The following is a 23,975-nucleotide window of genomic DNA, read 5'->3' as shown; positions in this document are numbered from 1 at the left end:
CCGTGTTGGCCTGTACCTCACCTCCGAGAAATATATACCGAACAAGAGAGGTCCCAGGACTGAGCCTTGTGGGATGCCACTTGTAACTGGTTTGGAGACTGACATGGCTCCAGCAATTCTAACCATGTGGGTTCTGTCCTTGAGCCAGTGTGCAACCCATCTAGTGACATAGGGGTTTATATTTAAGCTGGTGAGCTTATCTATAATGCCCGAGTGGGGTATTGTATTGAAGGCTTTTGCGAGGTCCAGGTAGCTGTGTGGACCACCTTCCCCTCGTCAATGGCCTTGGTGACTGTTTCAAAGAAATCGACCAGGTTTAAGAGGCAGGATCTGCCCTTAACAAAGCCGAACTGGGTAGGATCCAGTGTCTGTAGGTCCCCAATATCTTTATTTATGAGGTCCGTGATGATCCTTTTCATAGCTTTGCAGACCAAGCTAGTCAGGCTTATGGGGCGATAGTTTCCAGGATCCGTTGAGGCACCACCTTTGTGGAGAGGGACCACTGTTGATGTATGCCACTCTTTGGGTACATATCCTGTAGTAAGGAATGAACAGTAGTTTTATGTTTGGGTTTAGCTCTTCTTGGAGTTCATGTAGGACGCAGCCCGGGACACCGTCTGGTCCCATTGATGCTGTGTTTTTGCTTTGGAGAGGGCGGCTCTTACCTGAGCATCTGAGATGTCAGGGGGGCAGCACTCTGCTGGGATAGATATTTGCCCTTTTGGTGGGGAGAAGTTTGCGCTGAACCTGTCAGCTAGGATGTTGGCAATGTCTGTAGGCTCGGTGTATTTTTTGTCATTTTGGACTAATTCTGAGCATATCTGGGAATTCCCACCCAGGTTCCTAACATAACTAAAGAAAGCCTTGTGATTATCCTTAGTGTCCTGTGCAATTTTTCTCTCGAAGCTGGCCTTAGACGATTTTATGAGTGCCCGTAGTTTTTTGCTAATACTGATCAGAGATGCCTTCCCTTTTTGGGATTTTGCTCTATCATGTAGTATCTTCCTCCTTCTATTGTATAGTTTGTTTATGGCTGGGGTCCACCAAACAGGACGTCTGCCTTTGGAGGATTGGGTCTTGGTTTTATTTGGGACTGCATGATCCATGCATTCCTGAAGGTGTTAATAGAATGCATTTATAAAGGATTCTGCAGTCTGGGCCATATTTTCCACAGGCCCGGGGGCTTTTAAGGATTCCACCTCGGTTTTGAGGAGTGTGAAATTTGCTTTAGAGAAATTTTTCACTGTGGTTTTCTGGGCAGGGGGTGGGGTCAGGATGTGAATATCCAGTGAGATTAGTTTATGGTTTGATCTTACCAGTGAAGGATACACTTCTGGTCTGGAGCATAGAGTCCCCATGTTGGTGATGATCAGGTCCAGTATGTTTTCCCCTCTTGTGGGAGTGGTAACAAGTTGTTCCATAGCATTTGAGTTTATAAATTCTAGGAACCTTTGGGCTAGGGTGTTGGAGCTAGAGTAATGCTCCCAGTCTATGTTTGGGTAGTTGAAGTCGCCCAATATAATGGTGTTTGGAGAGACCTTCATATTTTCCAGTTTTCTCAGGAAGGCCGAGTGGGGTTCCTGGGTTTGGGAGGGTGGTCTGTAGCAGGCTATGAACTGGAAGGCAGTTTTACCCACTGTTAGTTGCACATGGATAGTCTCTGATGCTTCGTGCTGTGCCACCAACCTGGAGGTGTGGGTATCTTTGACGAATATTGATACTCCCCCTCCTTTTGTGGTTCGGTCCAAGTTTTGGGACCGAAAAGCATGGTGTGAGGTATAACCTGGTAGTGCTGGGTTGCTCTCGGGAGCCTTGAACCAGGTTTCTGTTACTGCACAGATATCGATGTTCTCCATGCTAAGGAGAGTTTCGAGTGCGTGCATCTTGAGGTTTAGACTTCTGGCATCGAGTAGCATTACTCTTAGTTTCTTATCTCTTGTGATACTTATGGAGGTGGGTTTGTCTTTTGAGCCTTGCCTAAAAAAGGCACTAAGGGGGTAGCAAGAGCCTTTGCCAATATCCAAAAGCCCAGGGGTGACAGGTGCAAGCCGTCCCTAGCGAAGAATTGTGGCTTGTCGAGCATGTCATCCCAGGCTGACAGGCATTGGATCCCCTTTGAATGACACCAATACTTAAGCCAATTGTTGAAATTGATCATCTTGCCTTCATATTGTGGCATCATTCTTGGTGAGGGTAAGATGCTACTCAAGGTCAGGGTCATACCGGCCTGGGCTGCATGCTCAGAGAGCTCCTCTATGTCTCTTTTCATGTAGTCCAGGGAGGTACATCTCAGGTCATTCACACCAGCATGGACAATGACTGTGTCATATTTGTACTTGTCTTGGAGTGACCTGAGTGCTTGTGTTATGTGGCGGATCCTAGCGCCCGACAGGCAGCTCACCGAGACCTTCTCCTTGTTCAGCCTGGTGAGCGGGACGTCAGTGTGCCTGACGACAAGTGTATCAGGTGTGTTGTTTAGCCTTAAGGGCTGTGACTGTTCGGCACACTGGCTTTGTGAGCTATGTGTTGCACGTGTTTTGTTTTGGGGTAGCGGTTGCTTGGGTGTCTGCTTTGGAGGTCTCTGCTGCTTAGGCAGATTTTTATTTAGAGCCTCCGAGTATGTTTTTGTGTGTTTATGTGTTTGGTTTGCTGTCGTGGTAGGTCTATGTGAGACTGGAATTGTAGTGAGTGTGGTTTCCTTCTCCTCCTGACTGGTTATGCCAGTACTGAGTTGAGAGAGCTTAGCCTCCAGTTTGGCTATATGGTTGCATCTCTCACATGTGTTGGAATTTGTTGGGAGGAGGAGAGGGTTGTCTGTGTACATGAGGCAGTTGTAACATTGCCTCAAGATTCCCAGAATCACCAGCTGGACCGGAGAGGAGATTGACAACTGACCTTTGGACATGCTAGAATAGTACTGGGAATTCCTTTATAATTAAAAAAAAAAGGGCCAATGGGGAACAAGGTACACAAGGGGAGTTTGTGAGGGTGTAGTGCTTTTAATTTTTTAGTGCTGACTTATATAATTGCTTTAGTGAGCAAGTGCCAGGTAACTTAAATGCAATGTGTTACAGGTAACTTAAATGCAAAAATGACAAACAGTAACTTTCTTTCAAGTGAAACAAAGAAATAAGTACAGTAAGCAACACAGATATCACTAGGGATCCACAGAAGCGCTGAAAAGCCACGTTTTAGGTGGAATTAGCGTTTCAGGGAAATAACAAGCAAACAAACAACAAGCATACAAACAAAGCTAGATTCAGCAGGCCTGGATCTAGTCTATGCTACAACAAACAAGGTGTACCAATTTCAGTAAGAAACAGTTCAAATATGCAGGCACTATAAGCCTTTAACCAGAAATTCCCAGCTCAGAAGGGCAGAGTCCAGCATCTCCTCCCACAAGAGTGCAGACCACGAACCTTCTTAATGTAAAATAACTGGCCTGAAGCCCAAGTGCTTAAACCAGAACTAATACACTTTTAGAATAACAGACACTGAGCCCTCAATCAGCAGTTCCCAACTTAGAAGGATGTAAGCTACCTGACCTGCCACCACAGTGCAGGCCACAAACCTTCCTAATGTAAAACAACTGGTCTGAAGCCCAAGTGCTTAATCCAAAAGACTTAGAATGATAGCTACACGTTAATCAAGTTACTACCAAGCATTAATAAATACAATTCAATACTTTAAAGAATGCCTGGATTAGTGCTCAAGTTATACAAACAAAGCTAGATTCAGCAGGCCTGGATCTAGTCTATGCTACAGCAAACAAGGTGTACCAATTTCAGTAAGAAGCAGTTCAAATATGCAGGCACTATAAGCCTTTAACCAGAAATTCCCAGCTCAGAAGGGCAGAGTCCAGCCTCTCCTCCCACAAGAGTGCAGACCACGAACCCTCTTAATGTAAAATAACTGGCCTGAAGCCCAAGTGCTTAAACCAGAATTAAGACACTTTTAGAATAACAGACACTGAGCCCTCAATCAGCAGTTCCCAACTTAGAAGGATGTAAGCTACCTGTTATCTGCCCAGCTACGGAAAGCACAAGCCGACTATTGATCCTCAGAAGCCTCAGAGGAGCATACTCTTCAGCGGCACTAAAACTCAGAAGGGCTTTGTACCAAAACTTGTGTTTTAGTCAGCTCAGCTCGAGCTGCTTAACAGTTTGAGCGAATGGAAGGTGCCCTGAAGCTTTGGAAGCTTGCCAGGACACAGCCCACAGAGCTAAGTCTACTGCAGCACTACATACATACAAACATTTTCAAGCACAGGCATTAATGCTCTTCTAGCCAGCCAATATACCAGAACAGTTGTTCTCATACTAAGTGTCCAAGCTGTTCTTAAAAATATCTAAACTAGTGCTTGCTGTAATATAATTTGATAGTCAGCTCCATGCATCATTTGCTCTCTCACAAAACCAATTAATGCACTTCTTATTCCTATAGAATCTTCTACATAGGTTATCTGATGATTCTCTACTTTTTGATAACCCCAAACATTCCCAGAGGCAGCTGTCTCTAAATGCCGTATGTACCTGAATAAGGTCTCCTCTTAAATATCTATATGAGACACTGTACCAGTTCAGATATTTTAGTCTCTCATAATAACTTAAATATTCACATCCATGGATATCCTTGGTATATTTCCACTATATGCTTGTTTTCCTAATCTCATACTCTTAGTTTTTTATGTATTTGTCAGCATATTTTACTCGTGTCCAAATGGATAATTTAATCAATTCCTTTGCAAACATGCCCTATCTGTAACGCACATAATCAGTTTACCCAGTTTCAAGTCATCTGCATACGTACACCTCAGATGAAGAAGACAGAGCTGCCTTAGCCAAAGTCATAAGAACAAATTTCCCAACGTAAAAATAGCCTATAGAGACAAACTCAAGATTATACTGCTTAATGCTAGGCATCTAAATCAAAAACTGCACTCACTGGAAGCACTCCTTACTTTGGAAGATGCTGACGTCTGTGCAATCACAGAGATGTGGCTGAAGGCCACAGAGAGTACCCCGGCCATGCAAGGCTGCAATGCATTCAATACATTCAAACCGCAAAATTATCATGAAAGAACCAAAGGAGGAGGTGTATCCATCTTCATTAAAGACAAACATACCTCAAGACTGGTTAAACAGTATGACTCCCTAGATTTACTCCAAGTCCAACTAACTGTAGGAAAGACCCCCCCCCCTCCACATCATTGTTAGCTACAGGACCCCCCACCATGAACCATAAAACCCACACTGCTTACCTGGACCTACTTGAGTCACTCACAATACAGCCAAATACGCTAGCCTTGGGTGAATTTAACTATCCTTCCATCGACTGGGAAACATAAATGAGCACAAACACACTCACCCAAAGTTTCCTGGACTTTGTTAACACAAATGATCTGGAACAGATAGTCTGTGTCCCTACAAGGGCTCTAATGTCCTTGACCTAATACTCATCAACATGGGGGATTACTATACCACCCCATGTGTGGGACCCACCCTGGTAAAGTCTGATCATAAACCAATCTCGTTCGAAGTAACAATCGTATCTGACCCCCCCCCCTCCCTCCGGTGCAAAAAAAGTGGCAACATCTTTCCAAAGCAGACTACAGCCTCTGAAGTGATGGTATAAATAGTTTCAATCCCCCTGCCACCACATCTAATGGCTGAGTACAGGAGACGTCAGGTATATAAACTTGTGAAAAGTATATGATCCCTGTTCAAGTTATGCCACATACAAGTAACCCTCCCTGTTAAGGAAGAGAAAAAGTCATAGCCAATAGCACCAATCTCTGCAATTAATGATACAAAATTACAGTAAAATTACTGCTAAAGCATTTGCCACATGCTCCCTTGATATCAAATAAATTAATTTACCAATCTGTAAGTTTTAAAACACAGCACACAGTATTTTTCAAAATCGTGATGTTCATGACCACAAAATATATTTTCACTCTTTCTCATACACTTTTGACAGAACTACCTTTAAAAACTTATTTGTCATAGTATTTAAGTCATCCCCCATCAGTAAAGCATCAGAGATTCCTTATTATCTGTAATTAAAAGAAAAGCATTGCTTACCTCCCCATCAAGGTATTTTTCAAGACAAATGGCACAGTCAGAAGTGGAGCTGCTACTAAGCGTGTCTGATCCTACAAAGCTACCATCTCGAGAACCTTTGCTCTTTAACTTGAACTTTCTTGTTTCCATTTTTTCTAAGGCATGGACAGCCATCCTGTTCATGGAGTTCTGTGATGAATAAAACAAATGTAATTTTTCATGCCTCATTGACAGACAGTTTTAACACTTTTATTAACCAGGACGTAACAAGCTAAACCTTGAGAGGCAGAGCTGTAAGATGCATGAACATTCCATCTGTTTACAAGTATGCTTAGACAGATGGTCTTACGAACACGAAGGCTTTGTTCAATGAAAGCAAGTCTTTCCACTTCCTCGTGAGCACAAGATGTTCTGTAGTTCATTCACACCTAGAGCTCTTTTAGGCAGGTTATAGCTCCTTTTGACATCACAACATTATTTGAAAATGATTTCTTTAATTAATCCATAACATTATACCCATAACACTTTCAAAATAAAAGCTGCATTAAGATAAAACAAAATGGCTGCACTAACAAGTGAAAGGGTGATTTGTGAGGAACAAAATAACACTAAGACTGCTTGTCTAGGATGCTGCCTATTTTCATATTAACATTAGTGTTTTAATAAAAGAATGAGATGCATGTTAGTGTGAGGGTTAGTGTCATACGTCATGATGAGAGACAGAAAATATATTTATAATTTTGCAGTATGACAAACTACATTTGAAATCTTGCTAGTTGTTTACTATTATTATGTTTTCATATTTTCATTAATATTGACAAACTGAAGAAACTAGCTATTCAATGGTATCAACTAAAACTCTATATGATGCTGAAGAAAACCAAGACTGATACTTGCACTATAAATTGTACAGTTTAAGAGATATTAAGAGTTGTTTACACTGCTAATACTGCAAAAGACTTCATATTTCATATTTACATAAATATGTTAAAAAAGCACGCAGATAGGAATTTCTTGCTTTCATACAAAAGTTAAAGTTGCTCAAAATGTAGGCAAAAATATAAGCCATAAGAGTTTTGAATTATAATTTAGAGTTGTATTAATGCAAACACTGACTGTACTAACATTGTGAAGAACTCTTTGTACTTTTAAATAGCAATTACTGTTCACAACAATTTTACATTTGATTGTTTTTTTTGGGGTTTTTTTTCTACTTGGTTTTCAAAAAACAATGCTCAGGAACACAAGGACTTATGTAAGTTACTAAAGGTAAACCAATTACAGCTGATAGTTGTGAATGGGTTCATTCACTTTGCTTTCACCTTACCTAACACACTCCCACCCCAGTAATGCTGTGCAAGATCTTCCATTGATTACTAACGCTAATACTGACAAGTGGTGCATCAGTGAGGTTGGAGGACATTAGTCAGTTTGAACAATCTTTCTATATCTAGAGACTGCATTGAATCTATAATGCAGAGAAGAGGAATGTATACCAAATAAAAAGTGAGAGACAAAGTACAGCCAGAAGAGCAAATGTCCAAGCAGAAGAAAACCAGAATTTTCATCAGCAATGGAAATGAAGCCATTCATAACTGCATAAGGGGGATAATTAGCTAAAAAATGATGGGATAAGACAAAGATGCTGAAAATACAAAGCTGCCAAATAAATATATTTATTATTATTATTGTTGTTATTTATTAAAAGTATTTGAATTCCTCAGTCTTAAGCATTTTACACAAAGCAGCACAGTGGTAACAAACAATTATGTGAATAGATAGTCCAAATTAGAATTGAAGGAGACATAAATATAATTAAAATAAAAATGTAAACATATAAATGCAGCTGAAGTATCTCTAGTAAGGTCCAGACAGACTCCTATACAGGTAAAACTTTGGGCGTTTTCTCAAGTTCCAACTCACTTACCTGAATTAGGAATGGCAGCTGGTTCTACAAGACTGGGGAAAAAATATACAAAAGATATTCTGCTAGATTATAGGTTCATAGGTTCATACTAGGCTATCTGCCCAAGGGCATTTATAAGCCTAGCCCATAGTTATGTGGCTTTCAGCCACCTTTAGTTTGAATAAAACTATGCCTATCATTTTGCTGTGCCTCTGTCAAGCAGTGACACTGAAGTAATCCCTGGGGTATATCTGCGATCTCCCATCCATTGGTCAAGATTCCTCTTGAACAAGGCCACTGCCTCACATGTAGCAGGAGTTTGTTCCACAGCACAGGAAGTCTCTGGGTGATGAATCTGTCGCTCCAGCACGTTCTATTTATAACCATGTCAAGGTTTAAGTCTCCCGCCCTTGTGGTTCTGAGGGATCTAGATTTTTGAGGTGAAGCATATTCATCAAATCTGGGTTTGACATGGCCTTATATGTCAGGCACAGGTCACCTCTGAGCTGAGACTGAATAGAGCTGGAGTTCTTTCAGTCGGGCAGCATAAGACATATTTTGAGACCCTTTATCCTTTTGGTGAGGAACTTTTGGGGCCTTTCAAGCTGCAGCAGGTGTCTGGTCAGATACATTCGGGCATTGTACTCAATCATAGGTCTAATGAGTGATCTAGATGTGAATCCCTTCATGATCAGGTGGGCAATGTAGAAGGTTTTCCTAACTACTTTAGCAACATGAGTGTCAAACGAAAGGCTACTGTCAACCTGGGTCCCCAGATCCCTGATGACTTTTCTGTGCTCAGTGGATTGCCACCTATATGGTAGCTAGTAACCTTGTTTTTCCCGAAGGGTATGACTATGCATTTTTGGCGTTTAACTTCAGGCCATGGCTCTGGCACCAGTTATCCATTTCTGTGAGGCCCTTCTGGAGGATATCTGTGTCAGATGTGAGTTTGCAGTCATCTGCAAACTTTGTCAGCCATAACCCTCCTGTGTTTGTTTGTACTTCAGAAAAGTAGATGCTGAACAAGAGTGGACCCAGGACTGAGCCCTGTGGGACACCACTTGTGACAGGCTTTGAGTCTGACATGGCTCCAGCAACTCTGACCCTGTGGGTTCTGTCACTTAGCCAGTTTGCAACCCATCTTGTGATGTATGGGTTTACATTCAAGCTGATGAGTTTTTCGATGATACCTGAGTGGGGTATTGTGTGAAGGCCTTTGCCAGGTCGAGGTAGGCTGTATGGACTGCCTTTCCCTCATCAATGGCCTTGGTGACTGTCTCAAAAAGTCAACCAAGTTTAAGAGGCAGGATCTGCCTTTGACAAAGCCAAACTGGGTTGGATCCAAAGTCTGCAAGTTCCCTATGTCTTTATTTATGAGTTCCATTATGATCCTCTCCATGGCTTTGCAGATAAGGCTTGTCAAGCTAATGTAATTTCCAGGGTCTGTGGAGGCACCGCCTTATGAAGTGGGACCACAGTCACCGTGCGCATCCTGAGGTGAGGCTAAGATTAAACAGCTGTCCTAACTGTGGGTTTAATTGACACCATCCGGTCCCATGGATGCTGTGTTTTTGCCTTAGTGAGGGCAGTTCTCACCTGGGCGTTGGAGATGTTTGGGGCTACAATCCTCTGGAATAGATATCTCTCCTTTGGGGAGGAGAAGTTTGCACTGAACCTGTCAGCCAGTATGTTGGCAATGTGTGTAGGTTCAGTAATTTTCAAATCATTTTGAACTAATTCCGAGCATATCTGGGAGTTTCCTCCTAGGTTTCTAACATAGCTAAAGAAGGCCTTATGATTGTCTTTAGAGTCCTTGGCGATTTTTCTCTCAAAATTTGCCTTGGATGATTTTATGAGAGCTCTTAGTTTTTTACTTATAATGATCAAAGGTGTCTTACCTTTCAAGGAGATGTACGCAATCTCATTTTTGAACAGTCAGCAGTCCTTCACCTGAGGGCCTGAATTCCCTAGCTGGGAGACAAGAGCTCAAAGATAAAATGGACCCATGTCACAAACAACATGGTACGTGGGGGGTCAGTTCAGTATTCATTAGGAAAAGAAAGAGTGTTTACCCACACAAGACAGTAGTAATGTCCTGAGGAAGGAAGACAATCTCAGTTGCTCAGACAGGAAAAGGACCTAAAATAATGAGGAAAACTAAACCTGCACAAGAAATTTGGCTGGGGGTTTCAACCTAGAATTCTTAGAGAAATTAAAAGACTGTTATCACAAATTAAACTTTTTATAAATCATGGCAGAAGGGTCCTACTGACCAAACATACTTTTGTTTTTTGTGGATGTGTTTAGCCTTGGCAGTCCTTACTGCCTTGCTCATACTCTTCATGAAGTGTTATACAAAGTCAACAGCTTGTGGCCACATTAGAGTCACTGCTCTGTGTGTAACACTTCTGGACACTCTCAGCATTCCTTGGACTGATGGCTACTGAAAGGGAGAAGATTGTCAGTTCTTAACCTCCCCAGTGTTGTATTACTACATGTAATGATGTGGAAATTACTGGCTCCAGTAATACGGAAAACTTAATAATCACTTATGTTGCCCAACAAATATTTCTGTTGCATACAGGTCCTTAAAAGTAAACATTCAGTTCAATCCATGGTTCCTTTGGCGGTTTCTAACATTATTATCTGAACAGTTTCATTGTGCTGTCTTCATACCCGATTTTTTAGCTGTGGCATAAAGCAGTACGTTGGTTCACCTTCCTTGTAAAATGCTGACTGGACATGCCGGCACCTTTTTGTTACTTTTTACTTCTACTGCAAAACAGCCTTTTATCTGGATTGGCTTGGCTTGGTTTGGTTGACCAGCATTCATTAAAGGTAAATGACTTCTTAAATGTTACCTAAAGCTTCAATCTATTACAGTCATACGCTGTCACTTTGTATACAGATTTTTTTTTTTTACCTTTGCTTTTACTTTATGTCTTATTGACACAGTCTACCCTATTTAAGCTGTAAAATCTTGTTTTATTACCTCTGTCACTAACCTCGTTCTTAGCTTTGTTGCCATTATCAAACGTCAGATTCTATACACATGCTTTCTTGTTTTGTCTGTCTGTCTCTCTGTCCTGTAATCTTGGTATTCTGGCTTGTCACTTGTGATTTTTGCTTTGGTATATCTTTGTAAAGTGGTTCTAAATTAAGTATTTTGCACATGTTTATCCAGAGTTGTGCAATACTTACTAAGAGTATATTGGGTTAGGGTAATTTCTGGCACAGCTAGGGGTTTACTCCTTACACTTGCTTTGCTACATGGTTGCATTATGTTTATGTGTAAATGTAACAGTGTCTAGCTAGTACCTTCAGTCTGGTGTAACACACCTGTGGGGACTCATCTTCCTTTAATTGTGTAGTTGTGAACTTGTACATCTAATAGGTTATTTTTTATGTCAAAACAGCAGATCACTATTTAGCTTGTCAAAATCAAAGCCTGTGCCATGACAAGAACAGACAGCCAAGAAACAACCTTTTACATAGGACAGATTGTGCTGGCAAGCAACAAACTCCAACACTAGCACGGTGCTTCATTTAGTTAATTTCTATTAATTTATATTTATAATTCTACTAGGGGAAGTCTGAAATTTTTCAGTCCTACAACCCTACCTGCCAGTGGCAGTGAAGAAAGTAATTATGACTGGTTTAAACTCTTGAGATTTTGCTGATGACTGACAGTGTCATTATGCAGTTGTCTGGCAGACAAAGCACAACACTCAGAAGGCCCAAGATGGTTTCATATCAACCCTGTTGTATAGGAGACTATATCTGTTCACCTGTCAAACAAACTAACATTAATGCTGCTTCATTTCAGAGATGATCTAAGTAATGTATGACTGTATAAGAAGGCTGTATAAGAGATTTAACTCTAGGCCTAGTAGAATATACAACTAGAACACTGGTTGACACAGTTAACTGAATGATTGAAGACAAAGCAATTCTACTTGACTTGGCTTGGTGAGATACTACTTATAAAATGTATAAAAGTTGAGGTCCAAGAAGGTTCATGCTCACAAGCCAGATATGCACATGCCAAAACCTAGTTTACTACGGAACAGTTACATTGTGACATAGTGGTATCAAGCCTTTCTTACCTGGCCTCAATGTTCTCAACAATTTGGCAAGTTAGGGCAATGTTGTGATTGTCTCAAAGTTATGAGTGGCAAAATGAAGCTCAAAGACATCGGATAAACCTACCATCCTAATAAGGGAAAGCTGATTTTGGAAGCAAGGTGACATGACCCAGTGAGCAAAGGTACAATTAAACAAGTAGATATAGACAAGTGGAATCAAATAAATACAAAATATCAATAATAGAAGCTTAAAGACTAAATTTTAGCTGTATTACAGTACAAGAAAATGCTTCTGTCTATATGTGCATCAAAACAAGACAAGGCAATTTAGAATTTTCCACTGGCCTTACCTCCTCAAGCATTTTAATACCCTTTCAAGACGTGCTTGTATGTTTCTCAGGGCAAATCCAACAATTTAGTCTGGAAACAGAACCCACAGCCTTCAGCACCAGAGGCACGTGTGCTACCTGTTGAACTACCGAGACTGCATGTCTGTGGAGACTGTGACCTGAGTTTGTTCTACTGACATCTGTTGTCTGCTTTACTTCTTAGGAACAAGGAGGGTTTTCAGAAAGAAGATGCGACTCCCTTTTAAGCTTATTAGTGTTAGCAGCAAAATGTGGTCATATGCAAGTGGGGAAAAATGATGATCACCCTATAGGTTGTAACTGGGGGCAACTGAAGTAATGCAGGAAATACTTTATCTAGAAACAACAGAAAAGACCATAAAATACTATAGAAGTAGTTAATCAAATGGGACACCTTGGACAATAAGAAATTGTAAATAATATGGCTAGGTTTGTTCTAGAAACCAGTTATTCCTTTTCTGCAATGAGTTGAAAGTCTTCACTGCATCCCCACTGCATGACTTTGGACAGCACTGTAATATCTTTCAAAAGTTTACTTTTCTGGCAATACACAGAACTGGTGATGTACTTAACTGACAAGCTTGATAAGCTTTAGAAATGTATCTGTAATCTGTAGCAATTGTTTTAAGTTGTTATAATGTTGAATCCCACTGTCTTTATTATTGTGTGCTTTTGTAATCTTCTTGAACTTGGAAAAAAAAGAACAAATATGGCTCACAACATGACTCAAATGCACTAGATATCTTCACTGAGTTGTCTCTGAAAGTAATGTACTACAGGCATTCATCAAGTCTGACAAACAAGGGCTTATCTGCTGTGGCCCCTTACCCTACTACATTTCGGTCTGTATTGAGACATGTATGTTTAAGGACGCGTATCTGTCAACATCTTTACATTGTTTGCAGCTCCAAGGAGGCAAAAAAACTCTAGATTCAGGGAGGTGGCAGTTCAAGTGAGTGTTACTCACAGCTTTCCTTAAGATGCAGCACAGTCTATACAAATGTTCAATGCAGTCCTCATTCCTTTCCTAGTAGATTCTCCAACCACAGAACATACATAAATGTTTGATAGTGGCACCACAAATAGAAATTAAGCCAGATCAATAGCCAGGTAAATTTCTTAGCTGTACTTTTTGTGTGTTTCATGCTAAGATATGTCAGGCTGGGTAAAAATGACTAGCACATTCCAGGAGTCTATTTTTGGGGACATATTCTTAGATCTTCTACTGAAAGATATGCAGCTGAATTTATGCATCATTTATGCATCATGTAATAAAGGAAGAAGAAACATAACAGCTTCCTATAAATCACACAATACAGGAAAGGGGAACATAATGATTTATAAAGCCACAAAACACAGTTACTTAACGGAATATACAAGCTTAGACTGCTAATAAGAACAAGCCCAAGACCTGTATACTCCAGAGAATTCAGACTATATTTTCCAGGTGATCTATGCATGGAGTCATTTATCAATACAGATGAAAACAATAAAACAAAAACTTTTAATTACTGAAATGGGCTGGCATAATAAGAAGGCAAGTAATGCCATTATGACCATTCTGGTTGCTGACTTCCATGGCTGATGCCATATCAGTAGAGCTACACATCTCCCTTGAGCATTTAGAGGGCAAAGACAACTATGTGAGGATGCTATTCATAGACTTCAGCTCTGCATTTAATATGGTGGTACCAATGCATCTGATAGAAAAACTGACACATTAAGAAATCAGTAAACATCTCTGTAACTGGATCCTGGACTTTCTGATTGAAAGACCACAGACAGTGTGTTCAGGAAAGAACACATCAAAGTGCATCACAATTAACACCGGAGTTCCACAGGCATCTGTTCATAGCCCACTGTTATTCACCATCCTGATTCACGACTGCTATGCTAAGCACAAGTCCAACCATATCATCAAGTTTGCTGATAATACCACAGCTGTGGGGCTCATCACAAAGGAGGATGAAAGGGTGTACAGACAGGAGGTGGCATCCTGATCATTTGGTGTAAGGGGAACAACTGTGACCTGAACGTAAGCAAGACCAAAGAGATTATCATCGACTTCAGGGAAAAGGAGAGCAAACTCCCAGTGCTCAGGATCAATGGTGAGAGTGTGGAGAGGGTTAAGAGTATGACATTCCTGGATGTACACATATCAGAGGATCTCTTGTGGTTGGGAAACATCAGCCAACTGATCAAGAAAGCACACCAATGCCACAACTTTTTAAGAAGGCTAAGCTTCCTCCTCATATTCTCTCCACCTTCTATAGAGGTGCAATAGACAGCAACCTCACCTGCAACTTCACAGTGTGTTTTGGAAGCTGCATAGTTACAGAAAAGAAGGTGCTACAAAGAGAGGTGAGGGTTGCTGAGAAGGTAACAGGTTGAAGGAAATTGTGGGTGAGACTTTTGGATATAAAACAAAAAGAATCTGAAAAGACTTCTTTGTACTAAAGATGGCCTTGATAAACCGTTGCTTTTGGGGTGAAAAGGCACTTTTAGATGTAGTAACTGTTCAGCCTGTCCACATATAGATAATGGTAACTGTTTTGAACATCCCAAAAACCAAAAGATGTTATTCATTTAATGTAAAGGCCACATGTAATACACCTAATGTTGTGTACTTAGCAACCTGTAAATTATGTCCTGCATACTATGTATGAAAGAACAATCAACCTTTCAAAAATCATATTCTCAGACATTTACAGGATGTAAGCAACAAAGATCCACATAATGCATTAGTTGTGCATGTGAATACTTTCTCTAATCATTCCTTTACTTTTAAAGTTATTGAACAAGTGTTTGTGAATTTAAAGAAAGGAGATGTTGCAAACTAAACTGAGATGAGAAACTAAATGGATCATTAACTTACGGGCTGATCAAATACCTGTCCTGAATAACATTATTCCGTTAAAACCTGTGTTAAAAGCTAGAAGACCTAATATTGACTGACACGAAGGTGTGTCAGCCATAAGATCATATGTTTGGCTTGACTAGCTATGAATGGAATAGACACACCTACTAATAGTAATGCTATACTGTTACCTTTCCCAAGATTAGGTTCATGCCCATTCTATCCATTGGAAAAGCAACAATGAATTAAACTACGTATATTAAGGAAACGGAAATTGCTTCATATAAAAAGCAGCTTGTTGTCCCTATACACTCACGATCTGAAGAAGCTTCGAAAGCGCTTCTCGTTTTGGAATACAGAGGGACTTTTACTATATTTTAAATACATTTAATAAATTGATTTTAAAAGTTGCTGTTAAGCTGTGAAAGTTGTTGCTAAGCCATGGAAGTGCAGCACGCTTCGTTTACTGAAGGTAACAGGTTTCGGTCTTCCATCAGTACATCTTTATTCTGCAAGAAGTATCTGAAAAGGCCACCAAAATAAAACAGGACAACACGCATCCTGCACATGGACTGTTTAAGCATCTGGCATCGGCAGGAGATACTGCAGCATCCGCTGCAGGCAATATATACTTACATATATTCCAAGCAAGTACAATATTTATTTATTATATCCATAGTCAGTATTATTTAACTCACTCAAGTGCAATATTAGACAAATAACTTAGGCATTTCAATTTGTAGTATGTTTTGTATTACTTTAAATAGAGTAGTTAATTTCTTTCTTGCATGTATTGGGAGTAGTACTGTATTTGTTAGTTATGTTTAATCCTCTATTTGCATGTGTTGTTTCACTTTCCTTTGTAATCTCAAGAATTGAGCTGATGCACGAAATTTCATTTAGGCTGCACATGTGTAGTTCTAAATGAAAATAAAGTTTACTTTGACTTTGACTGCAACCTTCCACTGACCAGTACATCAGCTCTGTGAACATATAACGCAAGTACATTAATTGCACTGACATCAGGAAATTCTTATGTTAGCTTTTTTGCAGTAAAAGATGCATAATCAAGAAGGTACCTCCCCACTTAACAGAAACATATTCGGTATATTCAAAGATTTTTTTATCACACGTAAGCCTACCAACAAAACAGGACAAGAAACCCTAAGCAGTTTGATCTGACATGACTTGTACACTAGCTTAATCTATTTCCCTGTGTCAGTCCCAAGAATAAATGTTAATTCTATTCTTCACATTGAAACACATTCAAATTTCTCATGACAGGTGGTACTGCTTCTGTACACTATACCAATATCACAAACATACCTGGCTCCGGCGCTGTTTCAATTTGATCTTGATGAGAAGAACGAGACAGACCAATGACACAACGACAAAGAAGGCCAGAAAGATTCCCATGTCAAAGTACTCTGTGGGCTGCTGGAACACAAAACATCAAGGCTGAAATGTTCACTTGCATAAAAGATCAACCAGTACAACTGAAAACGTTCTGAGTAAGCATCCAACTCCCCACTTCACCATGCCTACTGCATCCTAATAGTTTTGGGCATAACATTTAGCCAAATGAAAACATCTGAAACATCAAAAGGGGAATGTGTGTGCAATACTGTAGAAAATATGTGGGCTTGCATACATCATCCCATGCATGGAGCCATAACCAATCCTAGAAACGTACCTCTAATGCCAAACTTGATCACATGGCTTTCTAAAATTAAGCTATGTTACTGACAAACAAGGATAGTGTCAATAAAGCATTTACAAACCACAGGAAAACAAACAATTGTTGTGGCATCCTGCCTCTTGTTAATCTAAGCATTGCTTGAGACCTGCTTGTCAGGAAGTAAAAGGCTTTTCCCTACTTCACAGCACTCTGCAAAGAAACCTGTATGAGCATTTAACCTTGTTCCACTACCTGCTACTTTCTTTTCCTGTTGAACTGCTCTCTCACACTTGGTAAATTATTTATTTATTTATTATTTTATTTATTTATTTACATTTGTTGACCAGGAGTGTCCAACTGGACGTAGGTCCATTTTCAGCGGAGGCCTGGGGAGAAAAGCTCCACAGTTAAAACAAACAGACAGTAGTTACATTGGATTACATAGTGATTAACAATTTAACACAGCAATTAATTACAAACATATTTACAGATGAAGAACATAGTACATCAGTAGGCAACTAGAATCTTTATCTGTGAAGTACATAACAGACATTAACAAATGTTACAATAAGAAGTTCCTGCTGTATAATAAATACTAGGCTTATGAGCATCTGAGCTTGCTATAATCAAGGTAGTTAGTGGGGTGGAAAGAAAGGTAGTGGCTGGATGGGGTGGGTGATATTAGAGTGGGAGTTGCAAGGGCATAGCCAGCATGTTTTTAGGTGAGCTTTTAGTAAAGTTTTGAAGTGGGTGCATGATGGTACGGAGGTACTTGTGGGTGGGAGGGAGTTCCATAATTTGGCTATCGCGGAAGAGAATAGTGCTTCACCAGCAGAGTTATTGGCTTTAGTGATCTGCAAGTGATTTTTGTTGCTGGATCTTAGTGGTCTGGTGGTGCGATAGGGTTGGAGTAGATTCTGGAGGGATGGGACATTTAGTGGATGGTTTACTAGTTTGTGGGCGGGTGATAGTTGACACCATTGAAGGAGGTGAGGGAGTTCAAGCCAGCCCAGTTCAGCAAGTAAGAGACAGTGGTGACTATGGTAGGATGCCCCTGTGGCGAATTTGGCGATTTTGTTGTAGCAGGTCTCTAGCTTGTTTAGATCGCATTGCCTTAGGTTGGTATATATTGGAGAGGCATAAAGTAGGGTGGAGATGTTGGGAAAAACAGAGCTAAAGCTAACACTAAGGTTGCTCAGTCTTCTCCTGTTACCATCTATGTTTGCAGATGCTTGTTAATTTGGGTCCTAATCATTGTGATTAACAACAATCTTGCTGAAGCTGTTAGACTGACCATACTTGTCCAGGCTTTCCATCTGAGTGCAGATGCATGCCAAAAAGAAAATACACTTTCAAGTTGTTTTTGCAAGGAGGCATCACCTCTCTTGACCTCCATCAATTGGGGTGGGGGGAGTTTGCCACTACAGCCCCATTCTTTATATATACCACCTCAGATACTGGACCACCCTGGAAGAAATTAAATACATTTTTCTTTTAATCTTATTGCTGTAACATTATAGCAGCACAGAGACTGGGATGCAGTCCTCCTGCAAAAACAATCACATCTAGATTTTATTTAGTTAATATATACATTCATCTGCCATACAGTAATAAGAGAATCTGAGGCAGACTATAGGCAGTATACTAAACTTTAAATAGACATACACCCCTTGATATTTTATGGGTTTTTTTATCTGCCTTTAAGCTTTCTTCTTATCAATTTCTTTAACAGTTTGTCCTGTACTTACTAACTCCATTAATCTTCTGTTTTTCCTGTAATTCTCTTATGAGCAATCTTTAAGCCAGTGATGGCGAACCTTTGACACGTGCGTCAAAGGTGACACATACCAGAAACATTTTGGGTGACACGTCCCAAGTTACCAAAGGCATTGTTTTTGCATTCATTGCTCATATGAAGTGCACTGAATTATTTTGTGCCAGGATCTTTTTGACATGTCAAACCCAAAAGGTTTGCCATCACTGCTTTAAGCTTTGGTGCAGAAGCTAGAAGACCACTCTTTTCCTCATGCTGTGTCTTGTCTGATTTTTCTTTTCACACACATTTCCCTGTTTACAAAATGAGTGCACATATCTGTCCTACTTCACTTTTTCGACTTTGGCATGCTTCTTTTATGCATTATTTTCAGGTATGCCTGTTGGCTGAGCTCTGATCACTAAGATAACATGGTAGTCTTCATCATTCAGCCAATTAAATTGGAAGAAAATGGATGTCACTGAAGTAATCAAGTACATGTCAGCTGGGTAACGTGGAATAGTGGGTAATGTGGCAAGCTAGGTAATTAAGACCACAGCAGATGATGAAGCTCTAATTAATTATGTCACAGAGGCTTCTAAAGGTAGTGATTCTGCTTGCCTTGTTCACAATGAAAATAACAGCTGGTAAATTACTAAGAAGATAATTAATTTGAGTTCTTTTTTGAACTTCAGACCACAGATCTCCAGCCAACCTGATCTTTAATCATTCCTTGATTAAAAAAAATGTAATATCAACAATTATCAGTGCATTATACTGACAAGGAACTCTGCTGCAATTCCCTGACCACCCAATGCTGTCATCTTGACATTTTGTAAAACTACCAGTCTAAGTTATACAGTAAATAGTAGTGTAGGATACTGTCCACCACTTCTTTTTTTTTACATTATAAACTCAGAATCTTATAAAGTGTCATGGTAACACATGCAACATAAGCACATTCAAAACTTTTAACACTCTTCAAAGTCAGAGGATGAGAGTCAGTAAAGGTGAGGATTGTACAATCACACACATTTTGATTAAAGAAGTTACTGCCTGTGACACGAAACACTGATGGGGAATTGTTATCCACCTTAATGCATAATCCGGCCAACTTAAAGAAGGCAAGCTTAACAAGCAAATGGATGACCCTTACCATATTTAAGCCACAGTTTCTCCCCTCTGTAGTCTCCATCTCCACCACAAGAAACATGAAATGACTTCAGTACAAATGTTAACACTCTACTGAATACACTGCTGTTACCCAGGCTACAGTCATATAGGACCAGTGCAGTACCTCTACCTATTACTGGGAGTCAGACACTAAACATTTTCTTGAATTGTAGTCTCCATACTTCTATCCAACACTAGTCACCAACAAATGCTGTAAGCCTTTGCACAGGCACTTACAGTTGTGTTTCACAAAGTGTGAAAGATGTCATGACCATTCTTGAAAAATCAGTTAAAAGGTTAAAATCACAGGACACAGTACAGCTGTATGAGTACACTCACCACATGTTCAGACAGGATCGCTGCTGCAGTCTAACTTAGTATCCTTGAGAATCAGCCACAGGAGACTTTTGCATCCTTTTCTAAATTCTACAGCTTTCAAATTTCCCCATAGTGGGCCTAGCCCATGATATGGGATAATGCATGTCTTAAATCAGACGGAAACCCACACTGCTGTCAGTTCTTTCTGTCAGAATGGATGTCGAGTCTCTGTTGTCTTAGAGACCCAAATAATTGGCCCCTACCTCCATTCTCTAAAGTCCATATATAGACAAGACTGGTCTCGTCTACCTCCAGATCTTCTGGAGTGGGATGCCGGACATTCTTGGCCCCATACAGGAAACAGTAGAGCATTGTCTGCTATTAATTGTACTGAATATCTTGCCTCCCTTACTACCTGACCTCTCAACCTCCTAGAAAAGGGGGTGTAAGAGAGTGGGAACCTACACTAGAACAGTCATCTACAGTTATGGTAAATATACTGACACAACCCTCCTATCATCATTATAGGGATAGCTACTGCAGTATTATACACTATATGGAGGAACAGCATTAAAGTAGCAAATGTCCCCTCTTGGAAATGAGGGAGGGGATCAAACTACAGCTTGCAGGGTGTTCTGTGGCAGTGCCTACCTTACTCCAAGACTGAAGATCCAGCCTGTACTGTTCAAAGGTGAGCATCACAATACAAGTGCCTGCAATACAGATAATCTGACTTAATACACTTTAAAGAAGGCTGCTGTTTTGCTACTGCTGGCAGCTAGCACTTGATAGACTAGCACACCTTGCCTGACATAAAGGAGACAAACAGCAGTTCAGACTGCATAAATTCTTTAGTTAGTGCTAAGCCAGTGGTCTCCAACGTTTTTTGCACCAAGGCTCAGTTTCATGTAAGCCAATTTTCCAAGGACTGGCCATTGTGCGCTCATAATAAAACATAATAAAGTGCAGAATATTTATTTATTTAACATTTGTTTACCGGGGAGGTCTGACTAGACTAGAAGTCCATTTTCAGTGCAGGCTCAGGGAGAAAAACTCCAAAGTACAATAAAAAAGACAACTGGCAACAACTACCAAAATAAAATGTACATTCTGCTTAACAGCACAACATTGATCTAGTTAGTACATAACAATAGTAAAAGTACAACAAGTGAGAATAATTACAATTACAACATGAAGAATAACAGTCTGCCTTACAGTATAGCATTGATCTTGTTAGTATATAACAATAATAATAAAACCTTCAAAGTATGTATATGGGCTAGTACTAATGGAGTCTGTGGATATAAGGGTGGCCTAATGGTTAAGGTGTTTGCCTTACAAACACAACGTGCAGTGTTTGAGTCTCACAAGGGATAATTGGCTAGGCTTAAAATGGCTTACAAGGGCAGTTAGCCTAGTACTATTCTATGAACCTATAACTGTAAGCAAAGTCTTGAGAAATAGAATTCTGTCGCTCAAATTTTACGTCAATAAATGTTTATATCGATTTTTGCTGACTTAGTTTTCAGTCACTGCTGTGCTGCAACAGGTGTTTTCATATTGTAGTTGCTGTTTTACCTGTCTGGGTTCCTGGTTTGCATTACAATTCTGTCGCTCTTAATAATGTCACAGTAAAAACAACTCACCATAATGCAGAATCAGTCGGAACCCTGAGCTTGTTTTTCTGCAACGAGATGGTCCCATCTATGGGTGAAGGGAAACAATGACACCTGAAGTGTGTTCCTTATATCCAGGCTACTCTGTAATTTTGTTGTGGTTGCTGTCACTGAAGAAAACCCCGCTTCACAAAGATAGGATGCTGGAAATGGAAGCAGGGTTTTCAGTGCTTTTGTAGTGATAATATAAACACAATGCACCAAGGTAACACACAATAACGTTTAATGAAAGCAAAAAGTAAAAGACAGAGGTGAGCGCTTTCGCAACAATAGTTGCTTCATCAGACCATAAAAACGTATGGACTTTTGTAGTGATCTCAGGATATTCTGTACTGATTTTAATCCAGAACGTTGGCAGAGCTGAAGTTGTCTCAAACATACTTTTAACCCACTGTCATTTGCAATCTCAAGCAGCTGATCTTCTTCCAGCACTGACAAGGTTGATTTACTTGGCATGTTCATAAATGGGTCACGGATCCATTCCGTCCCAGTCTGTGGGTCTTTTGTGGTTGGGAAGTAATGCTCAAACTCTTTTAAAAGCAAAGATATGTGATTGCGCACCAGTTGGGAGAATGAAGGCCCAGGCTCAGTCTCTTCCAAAATCCCTGCTAACATTTGAAGCATGTCAAACATCCTTATGTTCACTCCCCGTCCTCACAGTTCCAGTTTGGCTTTGAGTGCAGCCACTTTATCTGCCAACTTGAAGACAGCTGTCCCTCTCTCCTGAAGTGACAGATTAAGTTTGTTGAGCATGCTTAATATGTCACACAAGTAAGCAAGTTTTGCGATCCTTTCCATGTTACTGAAATGTGCTGCCAGTGGTGACTGTTTTTGTAAAAAAATCTCTGGAGCAGCTCTCGTAAATCAAACACTCTGACCAGTGATCTACCTTTAGAAAGCCATCTAACTTCTGTGTATAAGAGAAGACATTTGTGCTCTGCATCCATCTCTTCACAAAGCTGCTCGAACAGCAACAAGTTAAGGGCATGTACTTGGATGTGCTTAACAACTTTAATGACATCATTCAAAATGCTGTTAAGATCAAGTGACATTTTTCAGCTAAGCAGCATTTCTCTGTGGATGACACAGTGCATAGGCTCACATTCAGGTGCGACCTCCTTGACTCAGCTAGTGAAACCAGGAAGACGTCTAGTCATAGCAGTAGCTCCATCTGTGCATACATCGACACAAAAGGACCAATTCAGTTTTCCTGATATGTAATCATTCAAAGACTTGAACAGTTTTGGAACTGTGGAGTGGGCTGGCAACGATAATGGACATAACATATCCTCATGCACATCCTCCTGAAATATATACTGCATAAAAGCAAGCATTATTGCCTTGTTAACATCAGTAGACTCATCAGCCTGGATTGCGTACCACAGTGACTCATTAATCCTCTCTAACAATTGTGCCTCAGGTGTCCTCTGCTATTTCATCAATTCATCTGGTGATAGTGCTAGCTGAAAGAGGAACCTATGCTACCTTTTTAACTGCAACCTCTCCTAAATGTTCTTGACAAATGTCCTTAGCAGCAGGCAAGATCAAGTCTTCACCAATAGTAAAAGGCTCCTTAGCCTTAGCAATATGGTTAGCCACTAAGTATGATGCTCTGAGTGCAGACAGATTTGCTGATGTGGTGGCCTTCAGTAATTGCTTCTGTCCTTCATGTTCATGCTTATTTTCTTTCAAAAAAACTCCAAAGGCTCATCTTTTAATGCAGGGTGTTTGGTCTCTATGTGGCAAAGCAGTTTCAAAAGTTTCATGGCCTCACTGGACAGCCAGTCACCACATATTATACAGAGCGGGGTTGGAGCATGTGAATCACCTGTGGCGATAAACCCGTAATTTAAGTAGGACTTGTGGTATTTTTTTGTTGGCAGTCTTAGAAGTCTTCTACTGTCTCATCACTGAGTCTTTCCCCTTTTCCAAAGAAGCTCTCCAGAGATGTTTGATTTTACTCATTTTAAATGATGAAGGGGAAACAAGTAAATACTGTAACCTGGTAAAACAACAAATGCCACACTAGTCCATGAGTAACCGCCATTAAGGTAATTTATTCAATAGGTTTGAGATAAGCTCTTTCATTTTTCACA

General features: G+C 40.2%; 1 protein-coding gene across 2 annotated transcripts in view; it reads right to left on the bottom strand.

Moving 5' to 3' along the window:
• ZNRF3 (zinc and ring finger 3) overlaps positions 1 to 23,975 on the bottom strand; it is a 931,882-nt gene that overhangs the window by 117,960 nt on the left and 789,947 nt on the right. Inside the window, exons 5-6 of one of the 2 annotated variants that reach the window (XM_044068463.1) lie at positions 16,608 to 16,718; positions 6,084 to 6,251 (exon numbers count right to left, since the gene is read on the bottom strand). In XM_044068463.1, the coding sequence (XP_043924398.1) occupies positions 6,084 to 6,251; positions 16,608 to 16,718 (279 nt within the window). The remainder of the gene's footprint in view (positions 1 to 6,083; positions 6,252 to 16,607; positions 16,719 to 23,975) is intronic. The other variant, XM_044068465.1, reaches the window with a different exon arrangement.

Source organism: Protopterus annectens, chromosome 4.part0, assembly GCF_019279795.1.
Source record: "Protopterus annectens isolate FY-2018-M chromosome 4.part0, PAN1.0, whole genome shotgun sequence".
Taxonomy (NCBI): Eukaryota; Metazoa; Chordata; order Ceratodontiformes; family Protopteridae; genus Protopterus; species Protopterus annectens.
Note: the sequence above shows the minus strand (reverse complement) of the source record. Positions and strands in the feature narration are given on the sequence as shown.